Below are 14,599 nucleotides of genomic sequence, written 5' to 3'. Positions count from 1 at the left end.
TTGTTTTAAATTAAAAAGCACACGGGCTGGGAGCATATCTGTGGTAGAGCATCTGGTCTTGGGCTCAGTCACCCACACTGACGGGGAGCAGAACGCATGCAGGGAGTGGGTAGACTATCCCTGGCTGCACTACATATCGTTTCAGGGCAGCCTCAGTGGGTAAACAGTAGCAGTGTGGCAGTCTCGAGCCAGGAGAGCTGGGGGTGAGCTTAGTGCCCATGAGTGGCACACACACACACACACACACACACACACACACACACACACACACACACCGATTTTTGAGACAGTATTCCTCTGTATAGCCCCAGACTGTCCTGGAAACTCACTCTGTAAACCGGGCTAGCCTTGTACTCAGAGATCCCCTGCCTCCACCTCCCAAGTGCTGGGGTTACAGGTCTGTGCCATCACTGTCCAGCCCATGAGCTCCTTTGTCCGTTTGCCTACAAAGCCCAGGCCATTCAGGGTTTCCCTGGCTGTCTACAATGACCTTCCATTCCTGAGGCTCCTGTGCTCTAGTAGTAACTATGGCAATACTGACTTTAAAAAGTGAGGCTTGAAATGATGTCCTGTGGGCTAGGGTCTTCTAGGAAAGACCTGCCTTTGACATCATGGGTCCATAGCTGTTTGGGTTCAAATGTATTTTAAGGACAACTTGAATGGCGGGAGATGAGACTTGAGTGGAGCCTCCTTCCTCAGCAGGTCTCCTGGCTTCTACCGTGAGTCCTGCATTCACCAGAGTCACTGAATCACTTTATGGGAAAAGTTCCTATGTGGGAGAAGACATGTGGTCCACATCATGGATGCTAGAGCGGCCACAGAAGCCATGGCCTCATAGGCAGTTTTGGCAGGTTCCCTCTCCTCCTCTGTGAGTCATAGGAACAGGCTGTTCTAGAGTTCAGAGTCCAGCTCTCCCATGTATTGAGACCACCTTTCCTGACTTTGCATACAGATGCATGCTATCCTCCACAGAGTCAGGCCCAGCCATAGAGGCCCTGCCCTTTTCTGGCCTGGACACGGCCTTGGGAGAGTAAGTGAAGTCAGGGCAAGACTTAGTGCACTCTAGGTACCAGAGGAGCATGATCTGGCACCCCCCTCTTGCTTCACTGCTCTAGCTGAGCCCCAGAGACCTCAGGGCTGCTCATCTTTGGGCAGGAAGACTGAGCTGAAGAGAATAGCTGCAGACAATGAGGATGCTTCATACTCAGTAGAGAGAGCACCCATGACAGTGCAGACAGAGAGGGGAGCAGAGGGAGCACCTATGATGGGGCAGACAGAGAGGAGCAGAGGGAGCACCTATGCCAGTGTGGACAGAGAGGAGCAGAGGGAGCACTTATGCCAGTGTGGACAGAGAGGAGCAGAGGGAGCACCTATGCCTGTGTGGACAGAGAGAGGAGCAGAGGGAGCACCTATGCCAGTGCAGACAGAGAGAGGAGCAGAGGGAGCACCCATGCCAGTGTGGACAGAGAGAGGAGTAGAGGGAGCACCTATGCCAGCATAGACAGAGTGAAGCAGAGGTCCCCCATATGGAGGCACATGGAGTGGTGAGGTGCTGCCCCTGCTGAGTGAGGATGTGAGATGCAAACCTTGACTCTGAGTTTGGGCACAGTGGGTATTTCCTACTCTTCTAAGATCTGGCAGGAACTCACCTGCTTCTAACTCCTTCCCAGGTAAAAGTAGACAAGACCTGTGCCCTAGAGCATGTGACACGGAACCGGGTACGTGGGGGCCAGCGGCGACGGCCACCAACAAGAATCCACTTAAAGGAGGTAAGGCTTTCCCTCAGCTTCAGTAATAGGAAGTCAGTTGAGCCTGAGATTCCAGGCCCTCGGGGAAGTCATCAACACTCAGAGCTAACCTGGAGTTGGGACTTGCTAAGTGGTATGTGTGTAGGAAGAGCAATAGAGATGTCTGGGCCCTTTCTCATTTGTGGTTCACATGGGCACCTTGAACAGCAGAGAAACAGGCTTGGGTAGAGATCAGCTTCCAGCAGGAAAATGTTCCTCCTCATTAGGTGTGATTAGTTCGATATTAGAACAACTCCAGGAGATCGGGGCTGGAGGGACCATAGAGGAGTTGACAGATGGGAGTGAGAGGGACTCTTGCTGGAGGAATTGGTGTGAGCTGAGGCACCAGGCAGAACAGTTTAGGTGTGCGAGGGGCTCAGTTGGCTTGTGGATTAGGCCGGGAATGAAGCAGGAGGAGTTATGGAGCCTACGATGCAGGGTTAGGGATGTGATTGAAGAAATGTTTTAGGGATCAGCTCGAGGTCTTAGTAGGGCGGATTTGGGTTGAAAGAGGGTTCAGGATTCTGAAATGAAGGAAGAAGGATCCCAGACTCTGAAAGGGATGAGAACTGGATGGTAACACACAGTAGGAAGCAAAAGATGTCACGGGCTGCGCACAGGCAGTTTGGAGAAGGTAAGTGAAGGGGCAAGAGATAAGGAGAAACCTCTAAAAGACTGGTGGAACTGATGAGAGAGACTTTAAGGGCCAGGAAAAATCCTCAGCAAATAAAACATTTCAGGGCTTCCAGCAATGGCTACAGCAAAAGAGAAAGCTTTTTCAAAGGAGAGGTCTGGTGGCCAGGACAGAGTTCTTCAAGCAGTGCAAGGAGAGACAAATGGACTTGAGGCAACTTGGGGTTAGGCCTCAGGGGCATCAATACAGGACCTGGTGCCACAGTAGCAAGGGAAGAACTGAGGTGTGGTAAGTGGTCATACTTGTAGCATACTTTCAAAGGAGTCAGTTTTGGGTTTTCATGGGGTACAGAGCCTCAGGGACTCCCAAAGTAGGGATCATAGGCAGGAAGAACACAGGATCTTTGGAAGGTTTGTTCTTGGTATTAGACAGCCTGTTATCTGTCAGCTGAGAGAGGAGTCACAGAGAGATACTGAGAAAGGGTTTCCAAGGGGAGGATGTGGGGAGGGTGAAGTCCAGCCTTGGAGAAGAGATATTCTGTGGGAACTTAGGGAGGGACCTGCCTATGTATCTGTTTCAGATGTTGGGTAGACCATGTGGTGTACGTAAAAGGGCATGAGGGTCTCAGCCAGGACTCCACTCACCCCACCCTGTAACTATCTGAAGGACCTTGGAAGAGGCTTCTTGCATAGCCCTACTTCATGACCTCTGAGGCTCCCTGGAAAAGTCCCCATACTGTGAGGAAGGTCCAAGAATCAGGCAGAGTCAAGGGTGAAAGACTGTCCAGAGGTCTCTAGGCAAGCAGAAGTAGGTGAAGTAGGCAATTTGGGAGAACCTATATATAGCCATCCAAAATGACATCTGGATACTACTCCCACACCAGGTAGCCAGTGCGGCTTCCGATGGGCTTTCACGGCTGGACCTGGATGTCCCAGACAGTGGACAGCCAGTGTTTGCTCCTCTCAGTGACATCAGTGAAGACCAGCCCCAGGAGCCACCTCAGGCTCTCATGCCTCCTGTCAAGCCTTCCCCAGTACCAGAGACCTCTGGAGCTGAGGACAGCCAGGAGACTCCTGCAGGAGAGAGAGCCCTAACCCCTCTCTCAGAAAGCTCTGAGGCCAATTCTGAGAGCCAAGAGGATGCCGAGACCCTAGCAAAGGAGGACAGTGACTTTAAGAGGCTCCCGGACAGCGCATTGTCTGAGAAACTAAAGGTGAGCTGGGAGAACCCCAGCCCAGAGGAGCCTTCTGTTTCCGAGAGGGCACAGTTGTCCTCTTCAGAGACTCCAGAGGCCGCCCCCAGGGAGAGTAAAAAGCCCCCTGCACCCCCTCCCAAGATCCTGTCGGAGAAGATGAAGGCCTGTATGAGTGGGATGGGTGATTCTGGTCCATCCCAGAGTTCCGAGGGCCCTGAGACCACATCTCCAGGCCCCACACAGGTGTCTGTGAATGGTGTGGATGATGGTCCTGAGACTGCCTCACAGGCTGTGGGCACCGCTGGACCTGCCCCAGAGGACGCAGCAGCATCCCCAGAAGTGCCCTCCTGGGGCTTGCCATCCCAGTTTCATCCTCGCTCCTCTTCCCTTGGGGACCTACTCAGAGAAAGCCCTCAGCATCCACGACTGCCCAAGGAAAAGTTGTACCGGGCCCAGCTGGAAGTGAAGGTGGCTTCGAAACAGACAGAGAAATTGTTGAATCAGGTGCTGGGCAGTGAGCCGCCACCTGTGTGTGCCGAGTCATTGCTCAGCCAGGCTGTGGAGCAACTGAGGCAGGCCACCCAGGTCCTGCAGGAAATGAGGGATTTGGAAGAGCTGAACCAAGAAAGCCCTGGGCTAGTGCAGAAACGGAAGGAGCTGGTGACCCTCTACAGGAGAAGTGCACCCTAGGCCTGCCAAGCCCCAGGCACAAACTCACCTACCCCCCAAGTACCCTCATCTGTCACTGCCCAACCTTGTTATGAAATGAGCTACAGCTCAGGTTGTAGATGCACCACTGGGTACATCGAGTTTGGCCAGGACTTGGTGCTCCTGATATCTTTTCTACTCTGCCCCGGCCTGGGGCTACCTCTCCGGCTCCCTGTTCTGGCCTCTTCTCTAGGCTCTGGCATGGGATGGAGCATAGTCCTGTGGCCTATGTGGTTGTTGCAGACTGCCCCAGGGCTCTGGCACTGCGCTTGGAGTTTCCAGGATGGCACGAATCTGTTCTCACCCCCGACAGTTTATATTCCTGACTTCCGGGTGGAGCATGGCTGAGCTGCCCGAGGTGCCCATCTTCTGGTCTTCAGGCGGCTTCCGCTTCCCTCCAGCCATGCCTACGTATGAGTAGCTGTCAGGGCCTTGGGTCCAGGCTGTAGTGAAATGTGAAATCTATCAGCTGAGTGAAATGTGGCCTTTAGCTGGAGCCTAAAAACGGATAAGGGTCTGGATGAAGGAGCTATTTACTCTGGTTTGTTTTCCTCTCTGCAAACCGAGAGTCTTCTCTGCAACATCCCCACCCCTTTGGAGAGCTCTGAGTAGATCAGCTCAGATCTCAAGGCTTCCAAGGGGGAAGAGGAACTCAGGCTTTCTGGTACAGTCTCTGCTCCTGGGCCAGCTTCTGTCCAGCCTTGCACATTCTTTTTGGTTCTTTTTTTCGGAGCTGGGGACCGAACCCAGGGCCTTGCGCTTCCTAGGTAAGTGCTCTACCACTGAGCTAAATCCCCAGCCCCAGCCTTGCACATTCTTGAAGATGAAAACCCTACAGTGGCCTGTGTTAACTTCTGAAAAACCTGTATGAAATTATCATTAATCAACCCTTAGAGGCCCCACCCCCTACCGCTGCCTTCTGTGCCTCCCAGATGGGATTTATCTGAGTCTCTGTGGTTCTTCCTCAGCTGGAATAGCTCTGATAGTCACCCCTTTTCTTCACATGCTGGAGTCTGTGACTACAATCCACCTATCAGGCCCCTGGTGGGCCACCACTCCCTAGAGAGAAGAGGAGTGTTTTCTCTTCCCTCCTTTCATCCCCTCCTCCCTTCCCCATCGCCTCTGGCTCTCTGAGCTACCCTGAGTCTCCAACACATTCAGCAGCCAGCAGGAATGAGTCTGGAACCTGGCTGGGGGAGTGAGCCCTCCATAGGATCTGCCCCAAGGATGCATGTGCACTTTGTTTACTGGAAGAGAAAGGAGGGTCACAGCAACTCGATGATCTTTTCACTCACCCTGTTCCCAGCCACCAGCTGTGCCCACCAAGGCCTGCCAACCAGTGCGGGTTGATGCCTTCATTACTGTACTTTCCCTTCTAGCTATGAGCAGTAGGCTGGGGCAGAGTAAACAGCAGTGTCTTGACTCATGACCCCCCCCACACACACATACACACACACACACACACATACACACACACATACACACACACGCATACACATACACACATACACACACACATACACACATGCATACACATACACACACATACACACACATACACACACACGCATACACATACACACACACGCATACACATACACACATACACACATACACACATACACACATGCATACACATACACACACATACACACACACATACACATACACACATACACACACATACACATACACACTCATACACATACACACACATACACATGCACACACATATACACACACACATACACACACACTGTCAGCCTCCCTGGGCTCCTATGCCAGCCGCCTTTTCCTCCTGTATAAGAGCAAGATTGTCCTCAGGTGTCCAGCCCTGATCCCCTGCCATCTTCCCTTGGGAACAATCGTCCTCTACAGCAACCAGGATGCTGTACCTCTGCCAGGTCACCTGCTTCCAGGAATTAGATTCTGTCTGTGCTGTCAAGTGACAGTCGGGCAAGTACTTCTGGGGTTGCTGCCTTACTGGCCAATGCCGTTGGTTCCCATGCTGGTGGGGTAGAGTAGGGTGGGGACCGCACAGGATTGCTTCCCTGCCCTCATGGGGGAGGCATCCAGTGCCTTCTGCTTATGATCCATCTTTCTTGGAATTTGGCAATAAATCTCATTTAATGACACTTCTCTGCCCCAAGCCTGTATGTTGCTATGGGAGCTAGCCTGAAGCTGGACTCCAGGGAGTAGAGGGCTTGTGGCAGTTGGCCAATGGTATCACAGGCTTTCCCAACTCAGTTCCAGAAAGGCGGTTATCATGGTCCTTTAAAAATATAAGAGGCCATCAGACCTCATTACAGATGGTTGTGAGCCACCATGTAGTTGTGGGATTTGAACTCAGGACCTCTGGAAGAGCAGTCAATGCTCTTAACTACTGAGCCACCTCTCCAGACCTACCATGGTCCTTTAAATACTTAAATATGTACTAAAAAAAAAAGTCAATCTAGGCTGGGCAGTAGTGGTGCACGGCTTTAATCTTAGCACTTGGGAGGCAGAGGCAGGTGGATCTCTTGAGTTCCAGGCCAGCCTGGATTTGGAATACACAGAGGTAACAATAGCAAATGTAAAGTCAGTATATTTGTCGGGGTTCTTTCTTTCTTTCCTTCTTTTTCTGTTTTTGTTTGTTTCTTTCTTTCAAGACAGGGTCTCACCATGTAGTCCTCATTGTCATAGAACTTATATAGAACTGTAGACACAGAGAATGATATAGACCAGGGTGGGTTCAAACTCACAGAGGTCTACCTCTGTCTCCCAAGTTGTGGAATTAAAGGCATGCACCATTACACCCAGTACTTATTTATTTATTTATTTTTTTACTATGTAGCCTTAGCTGGCCACAAATTCATAGCCTCCAGAGTGTTGGAATTAAAGGCATGGGCCACCACTGCCCAGCGTTTTTGTGGTTTTGTTATTTTTGTTATGTTTGAAACAGAGTTTCACTATGTAGCCCTGGCTGGACTGGAACTTCCTATGTAGACCATGCTAGCCTGAAATTCAGAGATCTACTATCTTCATCCCCATTTTTAATTTGAGGCAGGCAGCATCTTGATATAAAGCACAAACTGGCTTAAACTCTGGATCCTCTTGCCTCAGTCTTCCCAGCACTAAGAATATAGATATGTACAACTGTTGTAACCCCTTAGGCTTTAAAATTAACTCAGCCTGACTATATGTATATATATATATTTATATGAGTGCACTGTCACTATCTTCAGATACACAGAAGAGGGCATCGGATCCCATTACAGATGGTTGTGAGCCACCATGTGGTTGCTGGGAATTGAACTCAGGACCTCTGGAAGAACAGTCAGTGTTCTTAATGGCTGAGCCTTCTCTCTAGCCCTCAGCCTGACCTTTAACTCTAGCTTAAGATGAATTTAAAGCCCTGGTTCTAATGTGTCCACTTCAGAAGTGCTGGGGTTACAAAAATGTGTGCCTAGATGACAGCTGGCCTTCTCCTGTTCGTAATAAACCTCTTTTGAGTTTGGGCTTTTGTCATGATTAAGCTGGAGCCTGGTGTGGTGGTGGCATATAACTTTGACCCCAGCACTTGGGAGGCAAAAGCAGGCAGATCTCTGAGTTTGAGGCTAGCCTGGTCTACAGAGTGAGAAACCCTGTCTCAAACAAACAAAAAGAGAAAGAAAAGAAATTCCCATCTGGAAGACTACATGGGTCCTAACAGTTTTTCTCAGGGTATCCCGTCTGGAGATCCAGATCCTTGACATCTTGTGCCTCAGTGAAGATGTTCTTGCTGGGGATTGAACCCATGGCCTTGAACGTGCTGTGAGTATTCTTCTCACCGTGGAGCTCCTCCTCCAACGTCAGTGTTTATTGTAATCACCTGAGCAACAAGTCTGATTTTTATTTTCTGCTGTGTGATGTTCTCCTTTGATTGTTTTGTTTCTTTCCTTTTGTAAGTAACAAGTACTCTAGGAGGATCAGAAGACCAAGCTTAGTGTGTTGTATTTCACTGCAGGGTCCCCCAGTGTCTGCTGTCAATGCTTGCTGAACAGATGTTTACATCAGTGATTCCAAAATGGTGGTTCCAGCAGTTTACCTGTCAGAGATTGGGCCTGGTTAGGGGTGAACCTGGCCCACTGCCATCATAGCCCCATTGACAGGAATGCTCAGAAAAGCCCTGGATGGACTAGAGCTCAGGTCAGGCTGTCAGGATGTAAGACCCTCCCAGGAACTTGTCTGTGAGGCTCAACTTTAAGGGAGAATCTCCTTTTCTTCACCCACAAAAGGAGACTGCTGTGATCTCCCCCTTGTGTGGGAAAGCACCACTGAGCTTGCCAAAGGTTGGCTCCTGTCTTCCTCTGTGAGCCCTCTGCACAGGCCCTGTGGCCAACATAACAGGAAGCACCTGACCTGGGATATGTGAACTGTGGCCATGACCCTTATGAATTTCCCTGCCACCAGCCTGGCATGTGACAGCCGCATTTATAGGAGAGGAGTCTCCTTACTGGTAGGAGTCTCTATTTAACCCTGACCCAGGAACCAGCTTACTGGGATATGTTGGTGACCAGCAACGGGCTAAGGAAGGATGTGGTAAGAACTTTCTTTCCCTCTGGTCTTGGGGCTGGAGGCCTGTGCAGAAAAGGTGAACCTTCCTGTAAGAGCACACTCTGCAGTCACCCCAGGCGTCTAAAGACCTGTGGGTAGCTGGGCAAACCATGACTCTGTTGCTTTCACATAAAACCCAGCAACAAGACAAGGTCCTGGTGAACAGGGGCACTCTGTCCTCTCTCTGTGTCAACTCATGCTTGGTCTCTGAAAGCACCCTGTGTGTCTGGGGCCACTGTGCTTTTGTCTTTCCCTCTCTCATGGGCTGTCAAAAAAAAAAAAAAAAAAAAAAAAACAACAACAGCAAAAAACCCAAAAAAACGAAAAATTCAATCTAGCCAAGGGCCGTGGTGACACACATCTTTAATCCTAGCATTTGGGTTGCAGAGACAGGTGGATCTCTGAGTTTGAGGTCAGCCTGGTCTACAGAACTAGTTCTAGGACAGCCAGGACTATACAAACTCTCTCAAAAAACCAAAAGACAAACAAGCAAACAAACCCCCAAAAGAAAGCAAAAAACAAACAAACAAACAAACAAACAAACAAAAACCCCCTCAGGATTCTGGAGGAAGCAAAGTTTAAAGAGAAAATAACAACAAAACAAAAAAAAAAACAAAAACAAAAACAAAAACAAAAAACAACAAAAAAAACCCAACAAATTTAGCTTTGGAAGTGAATGTACCTGGATTCAACCCCTAGGAATGGGTAGAGGATCTGGTTCAACCACACGGAGCTTGCCTAGTAAAATTGAAGCACTCATTCCGTCCTTGGCACTAAATAAAACCCAGCCGGTGGCATACTCTCTAATCCCAGTGCTCAGGAGGTGAGGACAGGGATCGGGACAAACTGCCTCCGTTCAAGGCAGAGCCTCTATTCCTCCTACTTGTGATGTGGGCTGATTCTGTGGGGTGCTGTGTCTACTACGGGGTGCTTAATAGACACAGCACTGTAGCGTCACAGAGAACCTGTGTTTGCTGAGCCTACTGAGTTGTTCTTGTCATAGAAACGTACTCGTCATGGAAACCTCATGAGAAAGACAGCATTCAGCCTGCTTCACGGCTTATGAGATGAAGAATTTGCCTAGGAGACCAAAGTTACTATTAGGGCCAAGGGATATGATTCTCTGGGAGCACACAGTCTGGGCCTACAACTGAGGGCTTCTTTCTAACTCTCTACAGGGACTGTGCTTCAGGTGGATGTTCAGCCCAGACATTTGGGCTTGGGCCATCCCCGTTTTCCACATCTGGAGGATGCCCTAAGGCCCCGCCTGGCTCTTCACCAGCAGGCCACGGGCAGAGTGTGCTGCGGGCTCGTAGGGCCTTCCCTTATAAGGGCAACAACTTAGCTGTGATGAAACCTCATGGTCTCCCAGCTGGGTGGGCGGGGGAAGGGAAGTGACTGAGGCTCCAAGGGCTACAGCTGTGAGCTGTGAGCCTCTGCAGGAACTCACCCACAAGCCTCTCTGGTCCCCATCCCGTGTCAGCTGCTCAGAGTGGGGCTTTCCAGAAAGTCCCACTGGTTGGACTGGGGAGGAAAGAAGGGTCCAGGCATGGCTGGGAGGCTGGGAGTGGGAGGGAGGATTGGCTCAGAGAAGGAACAGACTATAAACTGAAATGAAGTAACAGAACCTCTCTGGAAGCAGAAAGGTGGGGTCTGGACCCCAGGTTTTAGCCTGGATGGCTGCAGCCCACTGATGGCTGGCTAAACCCTCTGAATGCCTGGAGAAGGGCTCAGGGAAGCTCCTAGGCAGGGAAGGGGTGGTACTGGCCAGTTAGTTGACAGTGTCCCCCTGTATTGCTCCTGAAGTTCATGTCCCCAGCATTGGCCAGCCCACTGTCCAGCTGAGAAACCAATCATGGAATTGCAGGATATGCAGATTGATAAGCATCTCTGAGACCCGCCAGTCTCAACCACCAGTTTTAGATGAGGAAGTAACAGCTCAGGAGGACCCAAACCTGCTTATCTGTTTTGCTTAAAAATGTGTGTGGTATGTGTGTATATTTGGCTTTTCTTTGGTTTCTTATTAAAAGTTCCTTTTAAAGAAATCACAAACCAGAACAGGGCGTGGTGGCACATTCCTGTAATCTCAGCACTTGGGGGATAGTGGCAAGGGATTCAAGAGTATAACGTCACCCCCAGCTATCTGCCGAGTTCGAGGCAATATGAAACCCAGTCTCAAAAAAAAAAGGAAGAAAGAAAGACAGGAAAGAAAGAAAGAAAGAAAGAAAGAAAGAAAGAAAGAAAGAAAGAAAGAAAGAAAGAAAAGGAAAAGAAACAAGAAAGGTAAAAATTATCTGCAAGTAGGTTAGGGGTGTGAGTCAGTAGGGGGAGGCCCACCTAGCATGTAAAAGACCCTGGGTTTGATTCCAGCACACACACACGCACACACACACACACACACAGAGAGAGAGAGAGAGAGAGAGAGAGAGAGAGAGAGAGAGAGAGAGAGAAGAATTCCCAGCTCAATAGCTGCATAGACACGAAAGCTCTTCCACTCTCAGCTCTAGTTAGGTGTGAGATCGGTGTTTCCTTGGAGACCACATCTGGGGGGGGGGGTGTCAACACTGTCATGAGGCCACATCCCAAGGGAGAACTGTATGTGACAGAGTATGCCACTGACAGCAGTGTTCATAAGCTTCGTGGCCTGGGCTAGCTGCTCAGCCCCTCTGAGTCTGTCCCATCTCTCAGGAAGGAAGTTTTGACGATCATTTTGGTAGAATATGGAGCCCAGAGGCTGTCATATAGTAAGGACTTAGTAAATGGGTAACACATCTGTTCTGTACCAGCACCAGTATGTAGACGCCAAGTACATGAAAATGGGGCCTTAGGGCATGTGGCTCCCTGCCTCTCAGGAGACAGCAAGCACACTGGGGCAAGCTCTTCATTATTAGATGGTCAAGTCCTATATAGCAGGCAGATGTCTCCAGCTGCTTTGGGTCAGGGAACAGGATGTGGCTTCATGGAGGAGGTGGCCTTTATCTGGGATTTGTAAGATGACTAAGAGTTTACCAAACACGAGTGAGGGAGGACATCTGAGGCAGATGAACAGAGGATAAATTTTTCTAGACCCACAGTGAATTCATTATGAAGTATCCTTCCTCTCCTAAGGGATGGAGAAGAAACAGAAGATGAGGTAGGGGGAGGCATTGACGGTTAAGGTATCTATCCACCCAGAGTGCTTGGACTTCATTCTTGAAGGTGTGGAGGGGAGCAAGTAAAGGCTGAGGGGGGAACCTGGGCAGAAGGATCCCTGTTAGGAGGCAGGCCTAATGGAACAGGGGTGGGGAACCTCAGTGGTAGGGACACCTGGGGAGTAGCGTGGAGGGATAGGTTCTCTTAGGAGGCAGAATTGGGCTCAGGGGACTTAAACGCTCCATGGATGTAGAAAGGATTGATTCTTTTTTTTCTGGGATAGAGACTCTGTGGGGAAAGCAAAGTACAAGAAGGATGGTCACAGGGAGGGGTCTGGTGGCACCAGAATTGGACTAGGCAGAGCCAACAGTCCCAACAGGAACAGCATACTGAGTTTCATATGTTACTTCCAACTAGCTACAGTGTGATTGGCAAGAAGCTACTGAGTCAGGAGAGTTCTTCCAAGAGTGCCCCTTGACTCTTGGGGAACTAAGCCAAGTGTGTGTCTCTCCTGTACAAATTCAGTCTTCTCATGCCACCCAACTCACTCAGAGGACAAAGGTATTCAACCTGACGACCTAAGTGTGATCCTGGGAACCCACGTGGCGGGAAGAGAGGTTGTTCTCTGTTCCCCGTACATGTGCACTCTAAGTAAATAAATAGGGGCTAGAGTGATGGTCCTTCAGTGGTTGAGAGTATATGCTGCTTCAGCAGAGGACCTGAGTTCAGTTCCCAGCATCCACATCAGGCAGCTCATAACCACCTGTACCAGGGGCTCCAGGGGCTCTGGTACCTCTGGCCTCCTGGGGCTCTGTACTTACATGCACAGACCCACACGGAGAAACATTCAGACACATTATTAAATGTAATACAAACCCTTTAAATAGCTAAAAGAGGGGGGTATACAGAACAGGGTAACCTATACTTGTAATCCCAGCACTGGGGAAGCAGAGGCAGGAAGACCCCTGGGGTTTGCTGGCCAGCCAGCCTAGCTGTAATGCATTGAATAGCCTACAACCTCTGGCCTAAAATGTCAGCAATGCTGATGTTGAGAACTATGACCTACATGGACAATCTATAGTCTCTTTACCATAACTGGACAGATTGTAAAGAGAAAGGCTTGGCTTGTCACTATGAACAGGCAAGACTGTCCCCCCGCAGGCTATGATGTCAGGATCATTCATCAGTCACTCGGACCATTAATCTGCGCTTCTGTCAGATTTGTCCCAGCTTGGCTGGCTCCTGCCTTCACACAAAAGCAAAGAGGCTTTGTTTCCTTTCTTCCTCTGGCCTCCATGCACGCAGGCACAGACGCACACGGACACACACATGCACTTTATTTCTAGGAGTCTAAGAAGATTTTTAAAGGATACAGGCATTTCTTTGCCCACTGGCTACCCCATAGCTGTTAGTATCAGGAAAGCCCTATAATACAGTGTGCAGAGCAGAGCAAGTCAAGCTGTGGTCAACCTTAGGTCCATGTCCCACTCTGTCCACAAGCTGGCCCAAATAGCCAAGTGACCTCTGTGGCCCTGACTTTGCAGAGGGCAAAGCTGAGGTGGCTTTGCCCAAGCAAGGCCAACCCTTCTGACATCTTCCTCCATGAGGCCTTCTAGCCAAGTCAGCATTCTGGAACCACCCACCTCCGTTTCCTCTTTGTCTGTGGCCTTGGGTCTTAAAGGAAGCTGGCCTGCCCTGTTCCATGCAGCCAGAGTCCCCAGGGATTGACTTGGCACTGAAGTGTGCTGTCTTGTAGACTAGCGGCTGTATTAACGAAATGGTCCAGGTGCTGGGGTGGTTCCTACTCTCAGGGAGCAAGGACATCCCAAGTCAAATAGCCCTTGTTCTTCCCTGAGAGGAATTCAGCTCAAAATCACCCGTCAGGCCTGAGCCAGTGGACAGTGGCTCTGAGAGACAGGTCTCCGTGTGCTCTAGACTTTTTCTGGAGCCCCAGGGGGATCCTAGAGTTGGTTATCCTTTTTTAAATGTCTAATGGGCCTTCCAGTGCTGTGATCTTTGACAAGTTATCTAATCACTCCAGTCCTGGTCTCCTTTCTGGTTTTTGGTTTGAGAAAAAAAGCATCCAAGCGACATCTGACCTACTCCTGCACAGAGCTGGCAAGGGGCCTTCAGGAAGCAGAGATTCTTTTGCCACCGCACAGTTTTTATTATTATTATTATTATTATTATTATTATTATTATTATTATTATTATTATTATATTTTTCCAAGATAGGGTTTCTTGTGTGTAGGCCTGGCTATCCTGAAACTCTTTCTGTAAACCAGGCTGGCCTTGAACTCACAGAGACCTACCTGCCTCTGCCTCCTGAATGCTAGGATTAAGGAATGTGCGGCCATGGCCCAGGCATGCCTCTGTATCATCAAAGCCCGCCCCAGGAGAGCCTGTCCCACCCGGGCTGCCTGGGAGTCTCTGTCAGTCACAGAAAGTCCATAAACCGCAGATGGAGCATAGCTGGTAAGTGTTCGTCTGGCATGCACAAGTCCTTGGGCTCTGTTTCTAGCACCATATGGTGCAAGCCCTGTGGTCCCAGTGCTCGCTCGGGAGGTG

The 14,599-nt window shown here is 49.9% G+C and overlaps 1 protein-coding gene across 2 annotated transcripts in view; it reads left to right on the top strand.

The window, feature by feature from the left end:
- The window catches only part of Plekho2 (pleckstrin homology domain containing O2), a 31,342-nt gene extending 20,388 nt beyond the window's left edge, over positions 1-10,954 (top strand). Inside the window, 2 exon segments of one of the 2 annotated variants that reach the window (NM_001430545.1) lie at positions 1,671-1,769; positions 3,305-10,954. In NM_001430545.1, coding sequence (NP_001417474.1) covers positions 1,671-1,769; positions 3,305-4,306 — 1,101 coding nt within the window. In that variant the 3' untranslated portion in view covers positions 4,307-10,954. 2 annotated transcript variants of the gene reach the window in all.
- The last annotated feature ends 3,645 nt before the right edge of the window (positions 10,955-14,599 follow it).

Source organism: Rattus norvegicus, chromosome 8, assembly GCF_021556685.1.
Source record: "Rattus norvegicus strain SHRSP/BbbUtx chromosome 8, alternate assembly SHRSP_T2T, whole genome shotgun sequence".
Lineage (NCBI taxonomy): Eukaryota > Metazoa > Chordata > Mammalia > Rodentia > Muridae > Rattus > Rattus norvegicus.
The sequence above is the reverse complement of the archived record's forward strand: the minus strand, read 5'-3'. Positions and strand labels throughout refer to the sequence as shown.